Here is a 25,722-nt window from a genome sequence, read left to right as displayed (position 1 = left end):
GGCTGCTAGGAAGATCTATGGTAGTTCGTTGTGCTTGGCAAATAAAAGAACTGAGACTTAAGCATAGGTGTATGAGGACAAAGATGAATACTTGTGTGACAGCTGAATTCTTGGCTGAAAAGTATGTTGAGGAGTGGAGAGTGAATCCAGACTGGAAAATGAAGAGTTTTAGAGCTAGGGTGTTGAGTGATTTGGGTGTAGAAGTTGGGTATGGCAAAGCATGGTTAGCAAGAGCTAGGGCTAAGTTGATGATCTATGGGTCTGCTTCAGAGCAGTATGCTAGGGTGTGGGATTATGGCAAAGCAGTGCTCAAATACAATCCTGAGAGTAAAGTGTACATAGTTCTTGAGGGAATTGATAGACCCCAACCACCATTGTTCTTGAGGATGTACTGCTGCCTGACAGCTTTGAGAAGTGGCTTTAACAAAGGGTGTAGGCCTTTGATTGGTTAGGATGGATGCCATTTGAAGGGGCCATATCCAGGCCAATGCCCATGAGGGGTTGGGTCTGGTGTTCATGTCAGATAGGCAGAAGGTAAATTTCTTGTACTTTCTTGGTTTTTTTGTTGAATTTTTATTTTTTTTATTTTTTTATTTTTTTCCTCTTTGTTTAGCTATTTTTATCATTTATTCCAATGTGAACTGATATGTTGTTTTTGTGTGTGTCATGTATTGTGTTTGTAAGGGTCTGATGGAGGCTTTTGAACAACTTGTACCAATGGCTGAGAAGAGATACTATGTGAGACACATCTGGGCTAATTTCAAGCTCTAGTTTACTGGCTCAACATTCAAGGAACTCTTCTGGAATGCAGCAAGAGCCACCACTCTGGTAATGGTTCTGATCCCTGACTTGATTCTGTCTGTCTGTTCTGTCCAGTTCAGCTTTTGAGTAATCTGCTTGTTGGTTTATTACTTGTTGCTGTTTATGCTTGGTGGTTGTTGTTGTTTTAGGATCATAAAAGTTGTATGCTACAAATTGTATAGCTAATTGTTCAACACCATGCTGTTCTGTTCTTGCTTGTTTTCTATTCTGCTTTTAAGTGTGTGTTTTAATTTGCATTTTTGTCATGGTAGTTTGATTTTGAGGTAGCAATGGAGTCCATAAAGTTTTTGTCTGAAGATGCCTATGAATACTTGGCAAATATACCAGCACAACATTGGAGTAGGCATGCATTTTCAGATTTCAGCAAGTCAAATATGATCTTGAACAATGTATGTGAAATCTTTAATGGTGTGATAAAGGATGCTAGAGATAAGCCAATTCTCACTCAAATGGAGTGGATGAGGAAATATATGATGAAAAGGAATAGTGAGAAATGAGAGAAAATTCAGAAAATGGAAGGGAAGAACACTCCATATGTGGCAAAAGTGTTTGAGAGAATGGAAAAGGCTGCTAGGTATTGCATTGTCCAACAGTCCAGAGGGGACAGTTATGAGGTTGAGTTGAATGGGGATAAAGTGGTAGTTGACTTGCATAAAAAAACATGTAGTTGTTATCACTAGCAGCTGACTGGAATTCCTTGTGTACATGCTTTTACATGTATTCTAGACAAAAGGACAGATCCAGATGACTATGTTGATGAATATTACAGCAGGGAAACATATATTCTAGCCTATCAAGATGATGTTAAGCCTATGCCAGGGCCAAAGTATTGGGAAAAAATTGACATGCCACAACCACTCCCCCCTCCAGTTAGTGTTATGCCAGGGAGGCCTAAATCTAAGAAGAGGAAGCTGGAAAAGGGAGAAAAGGGAGAAAAGAGACAAAAAGGAGAGGGTGCAGGACAAAGCAAAGAACCTAAGGCCCCTAAGACTCAGAAAAGATGCAAGAATTGTGGTCAACTTGGTCATTATGCCAAAACTTGTGGCAATGCACCAAGCACTCAACCACCACCATCTGCCCCAGCATCAGCACCAGCATCAGCACCAACATCAACATCTGAGGCAAAAAAGGGGGCAAGCCTGTCCAGAATACCCCTTGGCTGCAAGAGCAAAGGAGAAAAAAGGCAGCAAGGGCTGCAAGAAATGTAAGTAAATGTGTGTGTGTGTATTGCTTTGAGTAATGTGACCTGTCAACATTACTAAGTGTTACTCTTGTTTTTTTTCCACAGACTGCTGAAGGAGCTGGGCCATGAAGTATTGGCAACAGGTCCTTCCCACAAGAAAAACAGCAGCAACACCAACCTATGTGCTCCTCCCAGCCTACTGCATGCACACAACAGTCCCAAGCATCTACAACAACAACAGCAGTCCCCCCCAAGAAGCAAGAAAAGGGCAAAAATAAAGCACCCTAACTTGTTTAGTTGAATCATTTTGTACAATGCATGGTCTACAACAATTAGCTTCTGCCTTACTAAATTATGATTTTTAGTTTCTAATCTCTGTTTGTAAACCTTAACTACTTGACATTATCTAGTTTTTGTATGCAATGAAACAATTAACTTTGCAATGCTATGAAAATATGCTTGGAACCTTGCTCAAGTGTGTTTGATGTCTCATAAAACTTGTTTATTTCATTCATAATTGAAGTTGTTACAAGTTCAATATGCCCACTTCATTTGAGCATACAAACATAACTGTTACAACTACTACTCTAGACTTTTTAAAGCATCACTATAGCACCTACAAACATCAACATAAAACATAACACAACACCCACAACAATAGTCCCACACCCAGCCCTGTTCTGTTGCCTTTCTCCTGAGTACTTCTTCCTGTCAGCATTCAAAGCTTTGCACTTGATCTTCAGATTGTCGTTCTCACTCGACAAGCACCTTCTCTGGCCAGTAAGGTCTTCAATTTCTCTTCGCATTGAGTTCATCTCACCCTTCATCAGTTTTTTGTCCAAGATTAGTTGATTAATCATTTCTTTTTTCCAATCACTCCCATCTTCATCCACCCACTCAAAGCTCCTGCAACCTCTAGTTTCTGTGTTAGGATCATAAAACTTGCATGCCAAAAACTTTCTTCCAGGGTTCTCCCTAGTCCAAGAGGTGAGCCTTGCCATGGGAATGCCACAGTTGCATTTCTTGTATTTGGAAGGTGAACTACTTATTAAAGACATGCTGTCCTACAAATCAAGCAAATTTAATCAACATTTACATTACCAAACACATTAATTCCAACCCTAACCTGTCAATTTACCAATTATCACACCCAAGCAAAAAACCCCAATTACAATTTCGCAAACAAACCCTAAATTTTCAGTTGTTCAATTCACTACAACTTAGCACAAGTTTCAATTCAATTTACCACACAAAACATTATTAAACACAACAATTTATCGAATCTCAGTGTTAATTTTGGATCAAATTACAATAATTGAGCAAATTACATAAAATTGAACAGCGACCATACCTTTTTCGCCCTTTATGTTTCTTCGCAAATTCAATCTCCAAATTCCAATTAACTTCCTCGCTGATATCTCTCGATGATTATCTAACTGAAATTGTGATTTTTGAGGGCCAATTTTTCTGGGAAAGATTGAGCAACGAACAGATTCAGAGCAGCAACATTAGAGGAAGAGTATTTTTAAAGGGGAGGCTTGAACTAGCCGTTGCTGTGGGACCCCCTAACAGCAACAGTAACGGGGCTACCATTTGGTAGTTATATCTACAGTTAGGGGATTATGGTGGTAGTTATTTAAATTTTTTTTAAAAACAGGTAGTAAATCTGAAAGTTGGTGCTTTTGCTGGTAGTAAAAGTGAAAATTTTCAATATAAAATTCAAAATTTTTCATTTGCAAAACTTACAAGTAAAAATTTCGAAAATATTGAAGTGGGACCAAGTGGGCCAACTGTTCCAACCAATAAAAACCCTTCTCTATGTGTACCCTGTCGGGGGTTTAGTAGAGTCCAAACACTTCATCGCACTACTCTACACTTCAAGGTTTCTCTCTCTACTTTCTCTCTCATAAATTTTGAGTTGATTTTACAATTTCATCGTCTATTTTTGCAATTGATTGTTGATTATTTGTGTTTATCTGATTATTGTTCTTCGTTTCTCTGTTGATTGATGCTATTTGTTTTGATTGCGATGAATTTGTTTTTTCGGTTTTGGTTTTGTTGAAGCTTCAAAAAATTTGTCTTTTTTAATTTTTGTGTTTGATTAGTTGACTATTTGATGTGTTTGATTTGTTCTGTAAATGTATAGCAAATGTGATGTATTGTTGTTGCGGAAATTGGTGGAATTAGGTTACTGAAATTAGGGTTTAATTTGACTAGAATGGGATTTTTTTGCACGATTTGATGTTTGAATTTAGGTTATTTTGTATAAATTTTGTTGGGTTGACAAGGACCAGGTTAGTTCAGTTTCGATCCCTTTGTAGTTTAGGGTTTGGGATTTTTATGGCAGGGTATTGGGAGTTGGCCCATGTTGTTGAAGTGGGAAGTTTTATTCATCTTGAAAGTAGTTTTCTGGTTATTATTTGGGCTGGAAATCTCGGGTTTAAGAGCATTGCGATATATTGATGAATTGGAAAAGGGATTTTCATCCCATCTTCCTAACCTTACAGTATACATTGCTTGTTTGGCATATTGGAAAGGTAAAGTTTCGTTGCAGCGCCTCGACGGTTCTGAATGCTGGATAGCTAAACCAGCCACTCTGTTGGGTAAAGTGTGGTGCTTGATTTTTGCTACCTTTTTAAACTCTGCTATACAGTGCCTGTATCGTATCTGGGGAAATTAATTTTTCGTAGGATCCACTCAATTGTTCAGTATGTTAGGTAGCTTAATTTGCAATACTATTGGTCTAATGGGTAAAGCTTGTTGCTTGATTAGAAACTTTTAATATTATGTGTGATGTGATTTATATTTTGTTCACACTTCATGCATAGAATGTAATGTGATTGAAGCTTCATTGTGGTAGCGTTGTGCTAATTTTTCCTCTTAGTTCGGGTTCTTTAATATTCGAGTAGCCTTACTCCAATTTATAGTCACTATCACTTTGTTAGTAGAACAGAAGCCATAAGGTGCATATAGAATTTTCTTTTTTCTAACATTTTCCCCTTTTGATTTAGTTTTGAAGGCTGTAAGTATGGCGTTCTTCAGTAAAGTTGGGAATATACTCAAACAAGAGTGTGAGTAAAGTTGGATAATTTCTAATTTTAATATATTTCCTTTTCCATTAAAAAAAAAGGTATCCCCCCCCTCTTTAAAGTTATACACCCTGTTTTGTTTTTTTTTATTTTGCTATGAATTGATCATTTATGAAGTGGGTTTCTTTTACTATAGCAGATTATGGTTCTCTTACATAGTGTTTGTTGATTTTGTGGTATCTTGACTTCAAGAATAGAAGTATTGTGTGCTAATTTTTAGTGAATTGAAGTATGTGATTTTAAATTACGTACCTTCTTGCTTTATTTATTTAAATTTTATGCACATTGTGCACAATTTCTCTATTCTTTAAAACTAAATTAAGCCTTCTGCATTAACAGATAAATTTGATGGAAGCCTTGTTGAGTGCGCATGTTGTGAAGGTTCCTGTTTGTCATGTAAAGCAGTGTAATCACTCTTTACTCACTCCCTCTCCTCCGAGATTAATTGGAAAACTACATCGGAGTGCATTTGGGATGATGAATAGCTCCAAATTGACAAATTCAGTTACTGCTTCAATCCAGCCAGTGGAAGCTTCAACCACTGAACGGTTTGACAACACACTACCATCCAAAGGTTTCCAATGAGCTGTTACATCAAAATCTCTTATGTCCTTATTTCTGTTGCTGGAAAAAGAATAGTGTTTTTAGCTTGTCTTTGTCCTCTTTTGAACAGTTATTTTTGGGCAACAACCATTTGAAGCTTTTTCTTTTTTCTAGACAAAACCTTTTACTGAATGAAAGAGTTACGTGAACTGTAGATTTTTTTTTTTTTTTTTTTTACTTTTTTTTTTTTTAATTATTAGGCTAGTACACTCGTATTGCAGACTAAATAAAGGCTTTAATAGGAGGATCATCTTTAGTTGGAACCAAAATCATTTTATTTTCCCTAAAAGAGGTGAAATGTGTTTTCTGATGGATTATATGCTCTCTTTGTTATGCTTACCTGGGTTTGTTTTTAATCATGAAGATTGATTTATCTGCAAGTTGGTCTAAAAAGAAAAACTATCAAGAAGCATCAATTTGAAGAGTCATATACACCACTATGCCTGTGGTGATGTCTAGGACATTTCCATGCAGGCTAGTACAGTTTATACTTGATGCATAAGAATAGGCCTTTTACAGTTCTTGTACTTTGCTCATCATACTATTCTTATTAGCTTACAACTTGATTTCTTCATGATCGCTGTGAGTGACATTTTTTTTTTCATAATTCTGCAGAAGTACTTGGCTTATGGAGAAATGTAGATGCTGTTTGTTTTGATGTTGATAGCACCGTGTGCGAAGATGAAGGTATTGATGAATTTGCTGAGTTTTGTGGAGCTGGAAAAGCAGTTGCTGAGTGGACATCAAGGTTGAGTTTATGCTTACACAGTGAAGGTTCCTGGTGGGTTTCTATTAGATGCTGATACAAGTTTTTGAATTTCTTTCCGCAGAGCAATGAATGGATCAGTTACCTTTCAAGAGGCACTAGCTGCTAGGCTATCTTTAATAAACCCAACCCTTTCCCAACTCCAGGATTACCTAGAGAAGAGGCCTCCAAGGTAAGCAAATAACAAATATGTGGATGAACTAATTTCAGTAATATTACTGAACTCTTATGATGTCCAAATGCTTTATATAGTAACTTGCCAAAGAACTCCAAGATGACATCCTCTTAGCTTGGCTTGAAATCTTATTGAATATTGATCCATCTTTTTGATTTGAACATTTAGTGCTCAATGTCTCAGCGTCACCTAGTTGACACGGACATAGCCACTAATGTACATAGGAATATAGGATAGACAGAGTAACATGTCGTTTGTACAATTCTTCTTACCCATGCCACTTTTATTTGATCTGCGTATCTAAATTCATAGCCTGATAACTTCATAACTCTGATAAGCTGAAAGGCCATGTGGTTTATGGATCTCAGGATCTGCTTAAAAATAACGGACCCCATTTATTGGATTAAAGTACTATTTTCCTTTTGTCTTTTCACTATTGTTCTTCGTTTTGTTAGCCTTGAAAATTTTGGAACAAATGTATTGACATTGTGGATATAATCATCTTCTTTGGGTTTTTTCCCCCTATTTTTTGATTTATTTTATTTGCATTTAGCAACATAAATATTTATCTTTATTGATGGTTTTTGTTGGCCTAGAACTTGACTTAATGGAGACTATGGTTACTTGTTTTAGAATTTAATATTTGAAGCTTATTAATATATATATCTACTGGTATTGTTCTTTACTGTGCACTCCATGTTTATGAATCTTGCTCATGAATTTTGTAGATATCATTGACCAGTCAACCTTATTGATATACAGACTATCTCCTGGCATAGCAGAGCTGGTTAGGAAGCTTAAGGCTAAGGGCGTTGATGTTTATCTGGTCTCAGGAGGCTTCCGGCAGATGATTAATGTATGCTATCCAGTATTCACTACCTTATTAGTGTCCTTGTTAGTTGTCATCTCTGATTACAAAAATGAATAATGGATGAAACTTTATCACTAATTAGCACTGCTGACTCAATATATAATTGTGATAGCTTAAATAGTTCTGGTCATATTTTTCCAATTTGGCTTCCAAATATTCATTACAAATTTCTCATCCTGAAGCCTGTTGCATCGATCCTTGAAATTCCACTCGAAAACATTTTTGCCAATCAAATGCTTTTTGGAGACTCCGGAGAGTTTCTAGGGTTCGATGAAAATGAGCCTACTTCAAGGAGTGGAGGAAAACCCATAGCAGTTCAACAAATACGGAAGGTTTGTTTAGTTGCCCTTTTTATAATTGATTTACAAGTACTACGTAATATTTATGGACCATTACTAATCTTGAATTTCAGGCTCGTGGGTACAACACGTTAGCCATGATTGGTGATGGAGCTACGGATCTTGAGGTAACCATTCATTTCAACATTTTATTTTACGTTACTTATGATTTAGATTTCAGGTCTACTTGCTGATTTTTGTTGATCTAAAGGATCAGGATGTTTTAGAGCATTTTATGATCTCAGATGGCTTTTAGCTGTTCTAATGTTGGTGCTAGTTAGTGGAAATCTCCAGACAATAGTTTAATTAATTGCAGATTAAAAATTCATCAAACTATTGGGTTCAAAAGTGGAATTGGAGTTTGTGTCAAGTAACCCTTATCTTCAGACCAGTCTGGGTTAGCTCTGACTTCTAAACCCCAGCCACTTTGAGTTAAATTGTTCCAGCCTTGCTTGGGAACTTCCCTTCTTGTTTTGATTCCTATACCAGTTTAAAATATTGTTGCCCTTCTTTTGTGCCCTACTGATCCAAGCTTCATTGCTTTCCACAACCCATGCTTCTCAAAAAAAAAAATCTGGCCATTGGAGGTAAATTTTAAGAAAACTAATATTCTGTCTCACATTATGTTTCCTAGACCTTTCTAGTTTTTGAGGCGAATATTTGATTTTTTTTTTTTGTGTGTGTGTGTGTGTGTGTGTGAGTGTCAAGGTTCGTAGTGTTTTCATTATTTTAAGATGCTTTAAGATCATATGCAATACCAATTTAAATTTGCAAACTTCGACTGAAAAAGTTAAGAGGATGTGTAATATGAGAGAGAGAGAGCGAGTGAGCTAGTGTTACAGGTTTACAGTTGTTCAGTTTTTTCTTTATCTCGACAACCAGCATCATGGCAAAGTGATTATGTTTTGCTAAAAGAGTAAAAGATTTCTACATTGTGTGCATGGCTTCTGGCTATTTGATACTGTAGTGTGTCTTTTGTGGCGTATTTTCGTAAGGGTTTATATTTTTTGTGTCAAATAAATATGACTCGGGTTTTTGTGCAACTGTAGGCTCGTCAACCTGGGGGTGCTGATTTGTTCATCTGCTTTGCTGGAGTTCAACTTCGAGAGGCGGTTGCTGCGAAAGCTGACTGGCTAGATTTTAATTTTAAAGATCTTATCAATTCCCTGGACTAGCTTAACCTTCTAGAAAAAGTATCACCATTTTTTCTTCATTTCCTGCTCTTCCGGTGCCTCTTGAGAGCGAGGAAGTATAGAGGTTTTATTTCAGTCAAAATATTAGATAGATGCACAACATATAACATAACACATCAGCTGCAACACCGTCCACAACCCTCCTACTTTAAAGGCGTACACCACTGAAGATCGGTATAACATCTCGACAACTATAACTTCTTTACAACCTGAGAGAGACCTTCTGGTGCAGTGGCTCAAAGGTCACCTAACATCCTTGATGTGCGAAGTTCGATTCTAATCAGTCATGAATCCCCCTCCCCTTAGCCCCCGGGCATTGTGAGTCAGGCTTCCTGTGATAGGAGACTCGATTGGAGGCCTAGTTATTGTTACTGGGTAACATCATCCTATTCTAAAATAATGGAGTTTTAACTCTTGATTACTCAAAAGATTTACCCAGATTTACCCAATAAAGAGGTTTGTATGTGTCTTAATTTTTTCTACATGCTACGTCATATATTATCAATACTAAAAAATAAAATAAAATAAAATAAAATAAAAATCTTTTAATTTTTAAATTTCAAAAATTTGTTTCCAATATTATCCTGGTTAACTTTTCTGAATCAAATTTTACAAAAAGGTGTGGAATTCAAATCGATAATTAGTTTTTTTGTGAATTTAGTTTGATTGAAAAATCATTAAAAACACAAAATATTATGATCCGTTCTTTTCCTTGTGGAGTTGTGACTTTCTATGATACAATTTTATTTTACCTTCCAAATGCTTTCTTATTTTGTATTCACAAATTCTATGATTAATTTGTTGTAAAATCTTTAATAATTAAACCTGAAATCAAATTTTAATAGATTTTAATTTGATCTAAAAAAAACCTAACCACGAAAGACATATTTCAACATTTCGCTAATAAAGTCAATAATTTGCTAATTAACTACTCTATACTCCAAACTTAATTAAATAAAATGCAAGACTATGTACTTCATATTTTCTTCATTCTTTAATAATCGCAATGTTATCGTTTTAGAAAACTTGCAAAATAAATGCAATACTTATATAATTTTATCGGAATATTAATTTCTCTATTTTTTTTTACCGTAACACACACGTATACTGTAACGTCCCGACTTTTAATCGGCGTCACCGAACCGTATATAACTCGTCATTCGCAGCGAAATTAATTAACCATAGATAAACCATTCTTTACTCATCATACTAAGCGGAATCAATTATATATAGATAATCTCATAGCCACCTGTGGGTTATGGGCCCACAAATAAATATACTCCTTAATGAGAATATTCAATAAAAAAAATACAACTCCAGTCTTCCTTACTGTAATAAAATAATCAATCTATCTCAGCTCTCGATGATCCATAATACATAAGCCTTGGTTCCATAATCCCTAAACTAACTAAATTCCTTTAATCCCTTTGCTTTTGATTAATTTCAGCTCTGTCATCATTATCCCTGTAATTATCCATAAAAATAGAAAACAGAGAAAACACAGGAAAATCCAAAAATGAGTTGAAAACTCAGTAACATTACTCTAGCCTGTAAAAACAGTTTTTCTTTCAAAATCATTTGAGCATATATCATACATACATAGTTGTTCAGAAATAATCTAACATCATTATTTTTAAAAGCTGTGTCGGCAAGGATCATTCCCTTTACGTAAGATCATAGGTAATTTCAGGTTTTGGACATAACATAACTTTCATTCGTGTGGGAATGTTTCCCCCTTTCATTAACATACTTTCCTCCACCTGTAACTCGCCTATTTTCAACGTTCAGTTTACTTTCCAATGCCGACAAAAGTTTTATCTATCGTATCATATTAAATCATTTCAGAACAACTTTACACCTTATAAAAATTCATAGCACATTGACACATATCATAATCATTAATTCGTAACACTTAATTGAATAAAATAATCATTATCGTTAAACATTTAACAGGGGCTTAACATAACAGCTCACTTACACATAATTTATAAACTAATAAAATAACTAGAATTACATGTCGTTCATAGCATTCTTATCACCTTGTATGATGTTAAGATATCTTTATGAACTATCGTACATATCAGTACATCGTAATAAAATTCATGTATTCGTAATCTTTTTTTGGTGGACATGCTAGTCGCCGGACAGTATGACATGGCGGAACGTCTTCCGCGATGGGCCGGTGCCCATAACATAGAGTAGGTGCTCGACATAGTTGGGCTAGTGCCTCATGGGTACATGCATTGCAAGATCGAAACATAACATATACTGCTAGACAAACTAGGGCTTTCACTTTCATTTATCATGTTGTGTACCTTTTAACAATTTATTCGTAGATTATTAACATACTTTCGAGAGATCCACAAATCAATAAAACATTGTACATATATAAAATCATTCATATAAATCAGAAGACTGAAATACATTAATAAACATGTTTATCATATTGCAAGTCATTAAGAATATATACAAGGATATAAAAGATCATGTCATGTCATGTGCACATAATACACTTTTAAATCATAACATGCCAAACATATCATATAGGCTTACATGTGATGTAGTAACAGGCCATTTAAGATTACACAAGTGCATTCATGATTACAAGACATAATTGTCACACATACAGGACTAGACACAGTTGCTAAACATAATAGTTACATATACGAGACTAAACACAATTGCTAGACATAATGGTTACCTCATTCGATCATCCTTAATCATCTCACTTAGCTTGTTCTCCAATAATCATCATTCGAACTCTCAACCTCCGTCATTAATTCCTCATCGTCATGATTTATTCGATCATACCCAAAAATAATAAATACTCATTAATAACTTCTTAATTCAAAACCTTTGATAAAATAAAGTATAAACTTATTTTTAGAGAACAAAACAAGTAGTACCTCATTTTGAGTAAAATGAGCATTACTTTAAAAATAGATAGTACTACTATTCATATTAGTATGTAGAAAATATTACTACAAAAACTTTAATTTAGAGAACTCTCAAATTGCTTTGGTATTAAAACTCATTTTTAGGAAGTTGAATGTACAAAGTACATAATCATCAATTCCTTGTGCAAAATAATATTAGAATATATATAAACACTACACTTTTAAGAGTAAAATAAGAACAAACATAGAACTTAGATAGCAAGCTACTACTATATTTTAACATCATTTTCTTATCATTAAAATATATAATTAATCGTTTTCAAAGAAAAGTTTTTATCTCAAATAAAAGATAAACTTAAATATACTCTGTAGGGAATAATTTCAAGCCTTTAAATCCCACTAGCTTGAACCCCACTGTGATCATACACTAAAGTACGGTGGCGTCCAAAAGGGAAGAAAATAGAGCAAAAGAGTCGCCAACAAGTTTTTTAAGGAACTTTTAAACCGTTCACAGGGTGAAGGTTACACCCCTTAACGATCCAAGAGATCGTCAACTCCATAAGGTCTAGAACCAAATAAGGGTTCGGGGATGAAGGTACAAATCCAACCTAAAAGAGATTGAACCTGCCCTAATAATAGGCCTCTACTTTATTCTGATCGTATTCATGTGCGCTTTTTAATTAACATGCAATCAATAGGATTAACCCTAAACCTGTTTATCTATGTTGGTTGAATTTAATGCACAAATAAACTATTATTGGCGATCACTTGAAATTATAATCATAATTAACCCTAACAAGATTATTAGATATCTTATTAACCGTGATTACAAGTACCAATTCCCTTTAAACATGCAATAAAAGGTGTGATCAAGCAATAACAATATAATATCAAGCAACACAATAAATAATCATGAATAATAATATCATCATAAAATAATAATAATAATATTCATAATCATCATAAATTATAACAATTATAATCATAATCATGTTCATGTTAATATTAAAGCATAATAAAAATTGCAAGATCCTGGGCATGATACTAACAAGATTAATAACAAACCCTAGCATGTCACTAAGCAATAAAAATCAAATCTTTAACCCTAACATGATACTAACAATCATACATATATTAGGAAGAACATAGGAAGCATCATAGCAATCATATTTAATATTAAAGTTACCCTAGACATGATACTAGGAATATCATAATAACAATGTAAACATGATTTCTACATCATAATATCAATAAAAATCAATTAAAGTACTTACGTTGATGCCTCGTACCTCTTTCTAATTACAAAATACACACGTCAGTAACTTCAAGGAAAATAATAAACAAACAATCAAATTAAATAATTGAAAGAGAGATTTGGGACCAAACCCTCAGAAATTAAAACCTTTCACGTCTAGGGCGAAGGCAACTTCGAATATGGCTAGGTGTTTCTAGATCTTGCGAATGCGGAATTTTATATGATAAAACCAAGTTTAGGAGGAGATGAATGAGAGAATTAAAAGAATGCTAATAAATGTTGATGAATGATGAGAATTGATGAATCTTAATGATTTGATGATGAATGAAAACGAAGTTTTAATACGATATTTATAGAGAAAATCAGCCAAAAAAGATAAATTAACAAAACAGAGTCTGACGCTTAGGAAACAAAGCTGGCGCCAACCCTGGCTAGCTGGCGCCAGGCACCAGCACTAGCGCCAATGGCTAGCGCCAGGCCAAGTTCCAGGCGCCAAAGGCCTGGGGTTGGACGCCAAGCTTGATTTTAACGCGTTTTCGAAAATCCGATAAGTTTACCGTACTGGAGGATAAAATAAAATAATTTCTTCGAAAATGCTATTTGATTTTGATTAAAACTCTGAAAAGTCAACTTATCAATGCTAATTGAATTAGGAATGAAAAGAACCTTCTAGAAGAATCTAGAAGACTAAAACCATTCCTAATTGCATTAGGAATGATAAATCATATTAGGCCCTCCCCTAGATCATTGGGTCGTACATAAAACTCAAACCGGGCCTAGTTTAGTAAATTGGACATAACTTTCTCAATATTCATCGGAATTGGGCTTATAATATATCGTTGGAAAGGTCTTTGCAAGCCCCATCCAACTACACCACTATTGGACCCATATCATGGACCAACCAAACTGGATTATTTGTTTTCTTAAAATAAAGTTTTCAAAAACATAGAGAAGAGAAAAGAAATTAAAACTTTCCGCAACACTAGACTTTTCACACTTTCGTTTCATTAGATTATGATTCGACGTGAAAGGTACTCATCACTGGGTTTGGTTTTGGGGAGACACAAATGGGTGTCTACAGAAGCCCCCACTTTGACTGAGTTTGGAGAAATGCAAGTTTCGAAAACAAAAGTCAAAGTAGCGATAGGGACGGAGAATGATTCAGAACGTTCTGCGATCCTAAATCGTTCTTGCAACGCCGATACCTGCAAAATTAGCGTTATTCAAACATATAAAAGATTTAAGAAACGCGTATCTTGCACCGTCGAGCACACGTCTCTGAAAGTAACCGATTGTTTGATGACCTCCTGCAAGCTAGAGAATGCCATCTCGCTTGAAAACTGCTACGCCTGTAACTGTTTCCAAATTAGAAGATTGCTTCGCCTGAAACGATCCTCCTCCGCTATGATAGTATTCCACATCCAAGGGAATACTATTGAAGATTATTTCGCTTGAAATAATCCTCATCCGCATTGATAATACTCCACATCCTAGGGAATACTATCGAAGATAACCTCGCCCGAAATTACCTCCAGCTGTTCGTGACAACTCTCCGCAAGCTAGGGAAGGTTGTCGAAGATATCTTCTCTTGAAGTTATCCTCATTTGATGCGATAATTTTCCAAAGGAATTTACCGAAGATCCACGCCTGTCGATCTTTGCTTCCGCTATGCCTGTACGTCGGCGCTCTTTTGTTTTGAACCTGTATGTCGGTGCTCTTTGCTTTTGAACCTATATGTCGGTGCCTTTCGTTAATGAGCCAATTCTTAGGCGCTTTAAGCTAAGTGAAACGATCTCTTATCAGGTCGATCACTTTATGTAATCAAGCCAATTACTAAATCATGTCAAATTGCTTAGAGGGGCTAACTGGCGTACCAAGGAACCCAAAAATATGTTGCAGAAGGCTAGCACAACCTCATCAGGTGGCTGGATGCTTTGGCCGTCGCTGAAAAACCATCAGCGCCAGCTATTTGGTGTTAGCGCCAGGCGCTGATGTTGGCGCCAGGCGCCAAGCCTAATTTGTGACGCCAATGCATAGGGACTGGCGCCAGCACGGGATCTCCCTTAAATACCCCTTTCCTCTTCATTTTGCTGCTCCATTCGTCGCGAAACTGCTCGAGGAAACCGAAAGCTTCAATTGCTCATTGCTTTCTCGTTTCTCAACCGAATTCGCTCAAATTTGTTGCAAATCAAAGCTCTTCTCATCTATTTTCCTGATCTATGTAAGTTTTCTTCAAACTCACATCAGTTTTTATGAATTCTTGGCATGTTTATTCACGAATTTCATGAAAATTCGAAATTTATAATGCTCAATTTGCTTTGTTTGTCAAGTTTTATGCCATGAAATTGCTTGATTATGTTTGTATATTACCTTAGGAGTAATTTGAGACTTGTTTGACTCAATTTGGTGAAGAAATGAGCAATTTGCCATTGTTGGACCTCTTAAGGTCGTGAAGAACAATGTGACTCGTTCCTGATGTTTTTGCTAGCAATTCTTGTCCAATTTGTCACAATAATCACTATAGTATTGCATGAAATTGTTTGATTACTTGAAAAAATGTTGTTATGCTCAATTTGAATTTGTGCTCAGTTTTAGTACTACGTACTCTGTTTTTTGCGAACATAGTATCATGCGGCTAGGCGAACCTTAGATACTATAGAACCTTAATTCATGATAATTCTGCACAATGTAGCATGGCTAGACAATGAGGCTCGGGTTCACGGTCCCGAAACACTAGACGGGAGCATGAGCCCGTAGAGGACGACGCCACACCGTCCACTTCACTCGGTCGGCTTCCGGAGTGGGACGAGCGGACTCTGTTCTTCGCCCCTGTCCACCAAATTTTCGAGAGGGTGAGACAGGGTACCGAGCCCGGGAGGACACGGCATCACGGCTCTGGCTGTGACGGTTTAGGCGATTTATACAGGATGCACATCGCCAGGGATCCTGAGACGAGGCTCCTGTGGGAGTCTTGCGTGCTAGCTACTCTGTTTGAGACCTCCGAGGCTATGGTCGCCTCCAGCGGGGGTCATCACGTAGTGCGCGCTTTGGTTGAGTTCTTCTGGGACACCACCAACACCTTTCATTTCCCTTGGGGCGAGATGATGGTCACCCCTACGGACTTCAGTCTCATCATAGGACTGGAGTTCACTTTTGTGCCACTGCCGTTTGACGGTGGGATCGACGTCTTCTCTTCAGAGGTCAAGGAGTTGTTGGGGCCGATCGCTATTCGGGCCCGAGCTGAGGTCGAGGCGACTCAGTTCAGTGCTAGGGGAATTCGCCGCTCGACGCTGGCAGCGGCTCTTGACGACGATGCGACCACCCGAGAGCAGCGGGTGCGCATCTTTGTGCTGATGTTGTTTTCAGGGACATTCTTTCCTGACAAGGGTAGTAGGGCATTGCTTTACTACCTTCCTACTGTCCGTGATTTCCAGCGGATCAGGACTTATGACTGGGCCAACTTGGCCTATGCTGACTTCGTTCGTGCGCTGAGGGACTCGTGTCGTCACCGGTCCTTTAGGACGAACGTCGCTTTGTCTGCTTTTTGGAAGGTCGTAGAGGTAAACATTATTCCCTATAAAGTTTAGCCCTACATATTAGTTAGCATTTACTCACACTTTTAACTCCTTGTAGATCTGGTTCTACGAGTACTTTCCTTCCGTTGCGCCGGCGAGACCATCGCCGAGGGGATTTCCAGTGAGCGCCTCTTGGGGCGGCCACCACGTGGCCATGTCTACTGCACGTGTCCGGAGTTAGATCATCTCGGTATGACTTTTATCATTTATCTTTCTTTTCCGCGGTGTTTTAGATATATTCTTGCCTGATTGATGCTTTTTATAGGGACCTGAGGTGGTATACCGACCGTGGGGCGGTTGGACAGTCCCTGGATTAGCCGCACAGTACTCTGTTGAACGTCGCTATTTTCTGGGGACCTATGGAGCGATCGCGTACTTAGGAGAGAGGGTCGCTAGACAACACTCTTCTTATGTCTTCGTCGTTCCTGCCGCTCTACCACGTCATATGTTCGATGAGGCGCGGTTGTCGAGCATGTCTGAGGGAGCTGGTACCCCTTGGCGGTCCCATGTGATCCTCGGGCGGTGTTATGCTAAGGAGATACTACCTTTGTTAGCTCCAGCCCCTGTACCGGCTGAGGATGTGAGGGTAAGATTCTTAGCTTTTTATTTTTCAATAAGTAGCCCCCAAGTAATGCTTTACTGATTTTTTCTGCTTTATCAGGAAAGTGCTGCTGAGTTCGTGCCACCCCGTATGTCTATCCACTACCAGGGGATGTACGGGACGATCGAGGAGATGATTTCTCCGGCTCCCGAGGGCGAGCGCTTCATAGAGCGTTCGATTCCTCGCCACCAGACTCGAGTAGGCCTAGTTTTTTCAGAATTTTGTGTTTATATATCATGCATTTTTACCGACTTATTTTTCTGACAGTTTTCACGCGAGGTGGTTTCGGCTATGGCACGATGCATAGATGCCTTCCGGAGCCAGCTCGTCCGGATGAGGAACGCAGCCACCTGTCGTCGGGATGATGTCGTCCGAGAGGTAGCCTTTCTTTACTCATTATTTTTGCATTGCTACTTCAATTTTACTTTGTTTCTGATATAATTCTTTTTGCAGGGCCAGCTGATCGCTTCTCACACCCGCACGAGACCTGAGGGGCGGAGGGATCCAGCGAGGTCTAGCTCGAGACATCGTCGCACTTCGTCAGGGGGTAGAGGCGGTCGCTCTGAGCCTGCTCGAGCCGACGTTGTAGAGGGCTCGGGATCTTCTTCTGAGGGTGGTCACACTGCACCGGTAGGAGAGGCTACCTCGGCTTTCAGAGGAGGTGGGATGTACGAGGTGGGATTGTCATCGCAGCAGCCTCCGCGGCCTCAGCCTCAGTTTTTCCTGGCTGGAGTGGTCCTATCTTGAGTCTTCCTCTTCCTACGGAGACTGGAGCTGGTGCTGGAGCTGGAGCCGGTAGAGAGGTGACTCCTCGTACGGCGCAATTTTACAACATGATGGGCCTACGTCCTCCGGCGCCGTAGGTTGTTCCTATATATATATTTTATTTTGACCTTTTTTTTTTATAGAACTTTGCCTTTGACTCATTATTTAGACACATTTTGTATTATTATGAATTTATTTATTGTTGTGTGTATGTTTGTGTGTGCAAGAAAAGTGTGACAACAATTTTGCGCAAAAATTCCGTCATTTTTATTATTGATGGAGGGTATCCGACTCTCTCCCCCAAAAAGAAAAAATAAAAAAGGAAAAAATTAAATAGAATGTCGGGTGTTTGGAATTTAAAATAAAGTCCAAAAAGAATAAAAAAAAAAGGATGTTTATGAGAATTAAACGGAGCCATAAAGTCATTAACCGACTCGAGTTTAATATTAAAAGCGCAAGCTGAGCACGCGCGGCTGTCTTGGTGACTTGGCGCCAGCTGGCGCCACACTATGGCGCGTGGCGCCAGGCGCTACACTTAGCATGTGGCGCCAAGCTCTGGCGGTTGGCGCCAATCACGAGTGTTTGACGCCAATTGACGCTGACTCCGTGTTTCATTTTGATTATAACTCTTCGCAATTTGTGCATAAATAGCCCTCTGCCCAGCCGATTATTCTCATAATTCCGGCAAATAAAATTATTCTCTTCTTTAGAAAAAAGAATAATCATGTCTTTAGCCACTAAAACCTTCACCCAATGCACTCATGAATGGTGTCGATCTCATAATGCTAGAGACAGAAAAGAATTAGATTTATTTCACTTGGAGGGAATTTATGGCATCAAAGGGGTAGATCTAGACCTAGACTTCATACATACTGCTCTAGAATTTTGGAATGTTGATACTCATTGTTTCAGAATAGGGTATGATGAGAATAGCCCTTTGCTAGAGGAATTTGGTGCTATTTTTGGCTTCCCTGCAATAAACCTCGTAGTAATCCCTAGAGTAGATGCATACTATTATAAGGATTTTGAGCGCTTCTTTAATTTAAAGGAAAGGGATTTATCAAAAATAGTGAATGGCAACATAGTTAACTTGAAAGAATTCGCACGCCATTATTTTGATAAACCTCTTTTTGAATCTTTTCATATATACAGAAGAAGGGCGTTCTTATTTTGCATGCTCAATCAATTTTTTCTTAGTAGTGGTAAAAATAATGAGGGTCAATAAATTATAACCACTGTTTTAGAACAAATTGAATCAGGGAGAAATCCAATGCCATTAATATTTGGAGAGACTATGATTAGTCTAGATGAATTGAAAAGGGACCCAAAAGCGCCTCTTCGCGGTTCTCCAATTTTATTACAGGTAGGAAAATAATATTTTTAATAACAGAAATCAAAAAATATATTTTTGTATTGTAATAATTTGTTTGCATTGCAATTTTTTACAGATGTGGCTAATGGAGAGGCTAGGATTAATTAGCCCTCCGTGCGACATTGAAAAATATACTCCCAATTGCTTCATGAGAAGGAAGAAGCGCATCCCCAAAATTGGGCGCCATGGGTGGAGAAAAGTCTTTGAATCACGTGATTTTGCTATCAAGTGGGTCGTCCCATGGTGGAAAATAGAAAGGATGGTTGGTGTTAACAAGCAACCTTTCTGCCGTCTTCCAAGCTTGTCTCGTGTTACTTATTATTACCCTTGCAGGGTAAAAAGACAATACGGCTTGCTTCAGAATATTCCTTCCGTGGACCTTCGTCCTCCCTATGAGTACCCTATATCTCAAGAAGTAGATAGATTCGATGCTTACTGGAGCGCTAGACCTTTATGGGAAGTGATTACCCAAAAGGTTCCTCCTTCTTTTCCTAATGATGTAAAGAAGTGGTTGCTGAAGAAGTCTTCGATTGATCAGGGTAGAACCGATGTGAAGAATCGTCTAGGTTACAGGGTGACTCCTGCCAAAGAACGCTTAGGTGCAAGAATTGAATTCAAAACACCTACAATGCCTAGGAAGAAAAATACTACCAAAGACAAAGGAAAAAGGAAAGCTAACACCACAGACAAAAAAGTTTGGGTGGAAAAGAAGCATGTAGTGCTAGCTGAAGGGGGAGACCATCTACTCCAAGATTGAATGTAGGTCCTCTAAAGGATGCCTACTAGCGAAAGTGATGGATGAAGAGGAGGAAGCAGAAAAGAATTGAAAAAGAGCTAGAAAGGAAAAGAAAGATTAAAAGCATTGCTTAGCTTTAGATTTATTAGACTTAGATTGTTATTTTTATTTAAAGTTAATTTATTTCAGCCTTATTTAAATTCCATCAATAATGTAATTTTATTTTATTAATGAAATTTCAGCTTTCAATTAAATTGTTTTACTTTAAATTTATTTTATTAAAGTAATGAAAATCGAATTTAATTTTTCAGAAATTCCTCAAGTACGGAAGTCGAAAAATTTCCGAAAAACACCGAAATTCGCCCAGACTTTATTCTTAAATTGGCGCCAGTCATTGGCATTTGGCGCCTGCCATTGAAGTCTGGCGCCAGACGCCAATTCCATCGGCTGGCGCTGATGACTTATGGCTGGCGCCAGGCTCTGTTTTGCGACGCCAATAATTCGCCGATTTTCTGTTGACTTTTTAATTGATTTTGGAACGCGGAGATGTCGAAAAATAAAGTGGCCGCACCCGTAAAGGGTTGCCTACGTATCCTTTCTTAAGGAATTATGGGTAGTATTTTTTTAAGTTGGTCAAGATTAGTCATGTTTGAGAATTCATTGCCATCCATATCAGTTAGTTTTGCTGCACCTCCTGACAGGATTGTTTTGACAATGTAGGGGCCAGACCAGTTAGGTCTAAATTTTCCCCTTGCGTCTAAAACATTTTTCCTTAGTGCTTTTAATACCAAATCTCCTACTTTGATATTTCTTGTCTTGACCTTCTTATTAAAATGCCTAGCCATACGAGTTTGGTAACACTGAGTGTGATGTAGAGCTTCTAGTCGTTTTTCGTCGAGTAGAATCAATTCTTCATATCTTGCCCTAGTCCATTCAACTTCATCGAGTTTACTCTCTAACGCAATGCGTAGAGATGGTATTTCTAGTTCGACAAGTTGTACGACATCCATTCCATATACTAAGGAAAATGGCGTATTTCCCGTTGATGTACGGATTGACGTGCGATAACCCCACAATGCGAAGTGAAGCTTGTCAAGCCAATCCTTATAATTTTCTGTCATTTTCTCGAAGATAGTATTTAGATTTTTATTAGCTGCCTCGACTGCTCCGTTTGCTTGAGGTCTATAAGGGACATAATGATGATGTTGAATGTCGTATTTTTATAGCAATTCTTCACATTCGGCTTGAAAGTGAGTTCCATTGTCACTTATCATTTCATGTGGGACTCCATATCGACAAATAATATTTCTCTCGATAAAGAGTGATACATGTTTTGCAGTGAGTTTAGCGTATGATTGCGCTTTGACCCACTTCGTAAAGTAATCAATTGCTACTAGAATAAATTCGTGGCCTCCTGTTCCTGAGGGAGTGATTTTGCCGATTATGTCAATTTCCCATGTAGAGAATGGCCATGGCGATGTGTAGGTGTAGAGCAAAGATGGAGGGACATGTTGTAAATTGGCATAAATTTGGCACTTAGGGCATCTTTTTACGTATTGATGGCAATCCCTATTCATTGTAGTCCAATAATATCCTTCTCGCATTATTTTCTGGACTAACATTTTGCCATTTACATGAGTGCCACAGATTCCTTCGTGAACTATTCTCATTACTCTTTGTGCATCCACCTTTCCTACACATAGGAGAGCTCGACCTTTAGGTACCCTTTTATGTAGCTCGTTGTCTATGAGTACATATTGAGAAGCCAAAAGTCTCAATGCTCGCTTTGTTCTTTTGTCAGCATGAGGAGGGTATTCACCATTGGTGACATAGTTGAGTATGTCTGTGTACCACGATTCTTCTTCTTCTTCTTCTTCTTCTTCTTCTTCTTCTTCTTCTTCTTCTTCGCCTTGGACTAAGTCGTCGCCTTCTATAGTCTGGATATATGCTGGTTTGTGCCTTTTTTCGATAGTTAGAGGCATTTGCTCGATTTCTATGGGAATCCTAACCATTGAGGCTAATCTTGCCAAGGCATCATCAAATTGGTTTTCTTCTCTAGGTAGATATGTGTATTTTACCTTCTCTAACTGATCGGTAAGAGTTTCCAGATAGGTTTGGTAAGGGGCTAGGCTTTCGCTCCTTACTTTCCACCTTTTAGATATCTGATTGATGATCAAAGAAGAATCACTGAATATCCTTAACTTCTTTACTCCCAATGCCAAAGCTGTTTCAAGGCCTACCACGCATGCTTCATATTCAGCAACATTGTTGGTAACGTTGAAATCAAGCTTTATTGAGATTGGAACGTGCTCTCCTTTAGGTGATACTAGTAGCACTCCGACGCCACATCCCTTTTGGTTTGAGGCTCCGTCGAAATACAAGGTCGAAGTATCATCTTCAGTGACCATTAAGTCTTCATCTGGAAATTCATTGTCCTGTATTGGTGTCGAGTCTTCTATTAGAAAATCTGCTAGAAATTCTGACACCACGGATCCTTTAATGGCTTTTTGTGGCATAAACCGTACATCGAACTGGGCTAGATTGACTATCCATCTTGATATGCGTCCATTCAGTGTATATTTCTCGAACAGATACTTGAGTGGATCCAATCGGGAGACTACGAAAACGGTATGTACCAACATGTAATGTCTTAACTTAGTTGTGGCCCACACCAAGGCGAGGAAAAATTTCTCGAGCGGTGTATAGCGTGTTTCGTATTTGAGCATCTTTTTACTTAGGTAATAGATTGCGTTTTCTTTGCCTTCTGCCTCTTGTGCTAGCATGGCTCCCATTGTCTCTTTGGTAACCGTCAAGTATAACCTAAGAGGTATTCCGGGAAGTGCTGGCGCTAATACGGGAGGATTTGCGAGATAGGCTTTGATATTTTCAAAGGCTTTTTGACACTCGTCATCCCATATTACTGGTACATTCTTCTTGAGCTTCTTGAAGATTGGTTCACATATCGTCGTCAGTTTTGATATGAACCTACTTATGTATTGCAACCGGCCAATAAATCCTCGAATTTGTTTCTCGGTCTTGGGCGATGGCATTGACATGATTGCTTTAATCTTGGTTGGATCTACTTCTATTCCTCTAGAGCTTATGACGTATCCCAAGAGCTTGCCTGAGGTGACTCCAAAAGCACATTTTGATGGATTCAACCTCATGTTATATTTTCTTAGCCTTTCGAAGAATTTCCTTAAGGCTATTTGATGGCCTGGACGGTCTTTTGATTTACAATCATGTCGTCGACATATACCTCGACTTCTTTGTGCATCATGTCATGGAGTAAGGCAGTTGCTGCACGTTGGTAAGTAGCACCCACGTTTTTCAACCCGAATGGCATTATCGTGTAGCAGTAAGTGCCCCATGGTGTTATAAAGGTTGTTTTCTCCATGTCTTCTTCTTCCATGAGAATCTGGTTATACCCTGCGTATCCATCCATGAATGAGAGAAGCGCGTGATTTGCCGTGTTATCTACCAGAATATCGATGTGTGGCAAAGGGAAGTCGTCCTTTGGACTTGTCTTATTTAGATCTCGATAGTCGACACACATCCTTACCCTTCCGTCTTTCTTTGGAACTGGGACGACGTTGGCGACCCATTCGGGGTATTTGGATATCTTGATGAAACCTGCAGTTATTTGTTTTTGAACTTCTTCTTTTATTTTAAGAGCTACGTCAGGTTTCATTCGACGCAACTTTTGTTTTACAGGTTTCATTCCTGGAATTAGTGGTATAGTGTGTTGAGCTATTTCTCTATTAATGCCTGACATATCTTCATATGACCAAGCAAATACATCGATAAATTCTTTAAGCAAGTTAATTAAATCGGTTCTTTCTTGTTTATTCAATGTTAATCCGATTTTAACTTCTCTTTTATGAGTTGAATCATTCGAGATGTCAACTTTTTCAGTTTCTTCAATTACCGGTGTTTTCTTTTCGAGTGTTTCCATTGCTTTAATAATTTCTTTGTCTTTTTCATCGTTAGCTAAGCAATGCTCGTCATCTTGGGTTAGAGAAGAACACAAGAAGTAAGGAGAATGAGAAATATTATTGTACTCTGAGATCATTACATCAAAGAGTGATATGTCCTCAGGGTCTGGATCACTAACTATCCTAGGAGAAGAAATAGGAGGGGGAAGTGTTACTACTAAAGACTTAGAAGACTCTAAAGGGGAAGACTCTGACTCATATGACTCTTCGAACATCGGTCCTTGCCCTGTCGTGATTGATATCTTCCTTCCGCTTGGAGTAGTCACTTTGATAGTCTTGCGCCACCCTTGTAATGATCCTTCGGCTGGAGTAATTAGCTTTGAGGGGTCGAAGCTTTCACTTTGTAGGACCGTTTGAATGATCGAGGAGTTATCTTCTTCGTAAGTTAGCTCATTCTTTTCTCGTCCAAACAGTAATCCCATGACGTTAAAGTCAAAGCATGGGGGTGCTTTCTCCTTGTGGACGGGAGTTGGGATTTCATCAGAGAAGTAGCAATCCAAGAAAATCTCGAATCCTGGTTGTCGTATGCCATTTACAACAAATGGCTCGGGAAATTCATGGCACGGATAGTCCTCTCCTTCTTTTATGAACTGACCATTAAGCGTAAGAGGGTACTGATCCATTGGAATTGCTTTCTTTTGAATGCGAGCGTCCCTGCGTGCTTTCAACTTGTCCTGGGCTCGCTTGAGATCTTTCCGATTCGGTTCAAAACCAAGTCCGAAAGTATCTAGCTTAGGGAGGCCAGGTGACTCCAGCGATTTTGCGATCCCTTTCTTCTTTCCTAGGGTCATCCCAGGGAAGTGTCCTTGTTTCTTCAGCATGGTGTTGACACTCATGTTGGAATGGGGATCATGGCAAAGAGATGTCCTTTCATCCTCCTGGATTAAGGAGAATTCTTCGTTAAAGCCCCATAGGTCTTCATCATCTTCGTCGTGCTCCACATTAATGATTGGATTTTCTATGGATTTGATTCTCATTGGCGAAGCATCGATAGTGATTGGAATTCCTCCAACTATGGCTTTTACTTGTTGATGGAGAGATGAAGGGACGGCCTTTAGATCATGAAGCCAAGGGCGTCCCAACAACAAGTTGAATGAGGCTTTGATGTCTACTACTTGAAAAGTAGTAGCATGTTCTATTGCTCCTGCCGTTACATTTAGGGTTATTTTGCCAAGATCTTGACGACGAGTATTATCGTAGGCTCTTATTCCTTGCGTGGACGGAGTTAAGTCTTCATCCCTTATGCCGAGCATCCTCGCAGTTCTAAGTGGACAGACATTGATAGCCAATCCATTGTCTACAAGAGTCATGGGAACATTCATCCTTTTGCAGACTACCGTGAGGTTTAATGCCTTGTAATGTCTGTCACCTTCTGGGGGTAAATCTTTGTCAGAGAAGGTGATTAAATCGGACTAGGAAGGTCACTTGTGAGGAAGTTGGCTAGTCCCTCAGGAGTAGTGTCAGAATCTATCCCGATTTTATCCAA

At 38.4% G+C, this 25,722-nt stretch overlaps 2 protein-coding genes and 1 long non-coding RNA gene across 6 annotated transcripts; 1 reads left to right on the top strand and 2 right to left on the bottom strand.

The window, feature by feature from the left end:
- Positions 1–2,601: 2,601 nt before the first annotated feature.
- On the bottom strand, positions 2,602–3,263 carry LOC110700763. Its single transcript, XM_021878362.1, has 2 exons — positions 3,252–3,263; positions 2,602–3,069 (listed from the first exon to the last, which is right to left on the bottom strand). Exons 1-2 carry the CDS (start codon positions 3,261–3,263, stop codon positions 2,602–2,604), a joined length of 480 nt encoding a protein of 159 aa, XP_021734054.1.
- A 555-nt stretch (positions 3,264–3,818) lies between these two features.
- Positions 3,819–9,520, top strand: LOC110700705 (phosphoserine phosphatase, chloroplastic-like). 4 transcript variants are annotated; one of them, XM_021878294.1, is made up of 9 exons: positions 3,828–3,887; positions 5,017–5,076; positions 5,434–5,668; positions 6,313–6,445; positions 6,528–6,635; positions 7,401–7,494; positions 7,692–7,841; positions 7,922–7,975; positions 8,897–9,520. In XM_021878294.1, exons 3-9 carry the CDS (start codon positions 5,443–5,445, stop codon positions 9,020–9,022), a joined length of 891 nt encoding a protein of 296 aa, XP_021733986.1. In that variant the 5' UTR covers positions 3,828–3,887; positions 5,017–5,076; positions 5,434–5,442; the 3' UTR covers positions 9,023–9,520. The 4 variants fall into 4 exon arrangements, with proteins under 4 accessions (XP_021733989.1, XP_021733986.1, XP_021733988.1 ...); XM_021878297.1 differs by lacking the exon at positions 5,017–5,076 and having other exon boundaries at positions 3,819–3,887; XM_021878296.1 differs by lacking the exon at positions 3,828–3,887 and having other exon boundaries at positions 3,959–5,135.
- A 748-nt stretch (positions 9,521–10,268) lies between these two features.
- LOC110700821 lies at positions 10,269–11,960 on the bottom strand. Its single transcript, XR_002507283.1, has 2 exons — positions 11,742–11,960; positions 10,269–10,504 (listed from the first exon to the last, which is right to left on the bottom strand). It is a non-coding gene; the product is annotated as an uncharacterized LOC110700821 (long non-coding RNA).
- Positions 11,961–25,722: the final 13,762 nt, after the last annotated feature.

Source organism: Chenopodium quinoa, unplaced genomic scaffold (assembly GCF_001683475.1).
Source record: "Chenopodium quinoa cultivar QQ74 unplaced genomic scaffold, ASM168347v1, whole genome shotgun sequence".
In the NCBI taxonomy this organism is placed as follows: Eukaryota; Viridiplantae; Streptophyta; class Magnoliopsida; order Caryophyllales; family Amaranthaceae; genus Chenopodium; species Chenopodium quinoa.
This window is presented reverse-complemented; position numbering and strand designations above follow the sequence as displayed.